At 40.0% G+C, this 3,079-nt stretch overlaps 1 protein-coding gene across 1 annotated transcript; it reads left to right on the top strand.

Moving 5' to 3' along the window:
* The first annotated feature begins 553 nt into the window (after positions 1-553).
* LOC117630245 (probable LRR receptor-like serine/threonine-protein kinase At3g47570) lies at positions 554-2,754 on the top strand. The gene is made up of 3 exons (XM_034362988.1): positions 554-1,040; positions 1,085-1,975; positions 2,265-2,754. The coding sequence occupies exons 1-3, from the start codon at positions 554-556 to the stop codon at positions 2,366-2,368; spliced, it is 1,482 nt and encodes a 493-aa protein (XP_034218879.1). The 3' UTR covers positions 2,369-2,754.
* Positions 2,755-3,079: the final 325 nt, after the last annotated feature.

Genomic DNA, 3,079 nt, shown 5'->3' with positions numbered 1-3,079 from the left:
TCCATTTTCAATATTTCTACTCTTACTGCTTTGGATTTGATGGGAAACCAAATCCAGAGGAGTCTTCCCTCAGACATGTTCAAAACTCTTCCCAATCTCCAAATTATCAACCTTGGCCTCAAAATTCATAACCGGATCCATTCCCGTGTCCGTATCCAATGCCTCCAATTTGGAACAATTTATTGTTGCAGGAGACAGCCTAACTTGACAAGTTCCCTCTTTGCAGAAGCTCTATAGTCTCCGGGAATTCAGTATTGGCATTAATTATCTTGGAAATGGGCAGCGGGTGAACTGAACTTCCTCGGATTTGACTAACTCCACAGAATTGGGGTTGGTTGATATTTGTAACAACAAATTTGGAGGGATGTTGCCCACATCTATAGGAAACTTGTCGACCACTCTTGTTGGATTTGATGTTAGTTTCAATCAGATACATGGAGGCATCCCAAATGGGATAGGCAATCTTTTTAACTTGAATATTCTGTTTATGAACTATAATCAATTTACAGGAAACATCCCTGCTGATATTGGGAGGCTTTAAAAAATAGGGAGGATGGGTTTGGACAACAACAAATTATCAGGGCACATCCCATCCTCTGTTGGGAATTTAACAGAGTTAACCACACTCGAATTACAAGGAAGTGATCTCGAGGGCAGCATCCCTCCAAGTTTGGGGCAATTTCGAAAGCTACTTCTGTTGAAACTTTCTCAAAAGAAGCTTAGTGGTTCAATAACCCAACAAGTTTGGGGTCTCTCATCCTTGTCAGTGGTTTTGAATCTATCTCAAAACCGCTTGACTGGTTCCCTACCCATGGAAGTAGGAAATTTGAAAGGTCTAAGTTCATTGGACCTTTATGATAACATGTTATCTGGGGAACTTCCCAGAAATCTTGGCAAGTGTGAAAGTTTAGAAGTCCCCAGGTTGCAAGGCGACTCCTTCCAAGGGACCATTCTTTTGCCTTTCGAAATATTGAGAGGAATTCAAGTTTTGGATCTTTCTCGAAACAATCTGTTGGGCAAGTTTCCACAATACTTGGAGGGTTTACGTTTGCTGAATTTGAATATATCTTTTAATGATTTTGAGGGCATGCTGCCGGTGGGAGGTGCCTTCAAAAATACCAGTGCAACTCTGTTGTTGGAAACAGCAAGCTCTGCGGCAGTGTTGTTGAATTCCACCTGCCCAAATGCAACTTCCCATCCAAAGAATCCAAGAAAATGAGGATGACCCTTGCTTTGAAATTAATAATCTGCATAGTCCCTGCCCTTGTGTTAATCATCCTGGTCTTGTCTCTCCTATATCTACGCCTATTAAGTAAGAAGCTAAGAAAAGAACATGCCCCAAGCAATTTGGAGAAAATTTTGCCAGTGTCATATGCCGCTCTTGTAAAAGCTACCGATGGGTTCTCTTTGACTAATTTGATTGGTGTGGGCAGTTTTGGATCTGTGTACAAAGGAGTTCTTGATGATGGTGGAGCTCTGTTGGTTGCCATAAAAGTGTTTAACCTATTACGGCAGGGAGCTTCGAAGAGTTTCATAGCAGAGTCTAAGGCTTTGAGAAATATCAGGCATCGAAATCTCGTCAAGATTATTACTGCATGCTCTAGTGCTGATTTTCAAGGTAATGATTTCAAGGCTCTGGTTTATGAGTTCATGGAAAATGGGAACTTAGACGAGTGGTTGCATCTGCCTACTAGAACAAAAGAGGTAAGAGACGAATCCAAGAGTATGAATCTTCTTCAGAGGCTGAACATCGCCATTGATTTTGCCTGTGCACTATATTATTTTCATAATCCTTGCGAAACTCCAATCGTTCATTGTGATCTCAAGCCAAACAATGTTCTTTTAGACAATGAATTGACTGGACATGTTGCTGCCTTTGGGCTAGCAAGATTTCTTTCAAAGTTATCAAGTAACATTTCTGCAAATCAAACAAGTTCCATTGGAATAAGAGGATCAGTTGGCTATGCCGCACCAGGTAAATTATCTCCATTTTTCAGTTTGCTTTCTCCTTTTACCCTACCTGGAAAAATTACTGCTAATTAGATTGTCACATGTTGCAATACATATAAAAAAAAAGAATCGATTCTGCATTCACTTTTCCACTTACATTATTGGAGTTTTCCAATTCTCTGGGATTTTCTTTGTACGCGTATCTTGTTAAACTTCCGCATCATGGAAAGCTCATGGTTGAAATGTTACTCTTGCTTCTAAGAAAGCTCTACTATTTGCAATTACAGTAACTATATCTGATTTCTGAATTGTAGAGTATGGAATGGGAAGTGAGGTGTCAACATATGGGGATGTGTTCAGCTTTGGCATTCTCTTGTTAGAGATGTTTACTGGGAAGAAACCCACTTTGACAGCTTGAACCTTCATAATTTTGTGAAGATGACTCTTCCTACAGAGATTGCAGATGCGGTATTATTTCTTCAAGGAGGCATCGAGGACACTCCCAAGCAACGCACCGCAACTGCACAAAAATTGGAGGAGTGTTTGAGTTTGATATTTAGAATTGGAATTGAGTGTTCTGCAGAATCCTCAAGAGACCGAAAGGGCATCAGTGCTGCTGCATCTGCATTGCGCTTCATTAGGGACGTTCTTCTTCGATAAAAGCTTCAAACTTATGCTACTCTTTTGTGTGAAGAAGATTACTACTGCATCTTGTCTTAAGTCTCTCTCTAAAAACACTTGGATCTTATTAGGATTATAGTGGTAATCGAATTTGTTCTGTTATCTGGTCCTCTGCACCGGTCCGATTGCATCTAATGATGTTTTCTTTCCCACTTTATGTATATGATGAACTCACCACATTAACAATCTCCATGGTATAGAACATCAACAGAGAGGTAGCCAATGAGAAGCTTAGAGTTGCCTTCAACCGAGACTTTGAAGTATCGATCCAGCAAAGCATTGAGAAAACCATCATTTAGAGCTTGCCCTTCAACCATCAAAACACTGGAAAGGCCAATACTCTTTGTACCAGCAAGCAAAGAATGTTTAACCAAAAGTGGCTTCACAATCATCTCAAACTGACCAATGGCCATCAAAGTTTAATTTAACAAATGAAGTTTATATATAT

This window comes from Prunus dulcis, chromosome 6 (assembly GCF_902201215.1).
Source record: "Prunus dulcis chromosome 6, ALMONDv2, whole genome shotgun sequence".
NCBI lineage: Eukaryota > Viridiplantae > Streptophyta > Magnoliopsida > Rosales > Rosaceae > Prunus > Prunus dulcis.
Note: the sequence above shows the minus strand (reverse complement) of the source record. Positions and strands in the feature narration are given on the sequence as shown.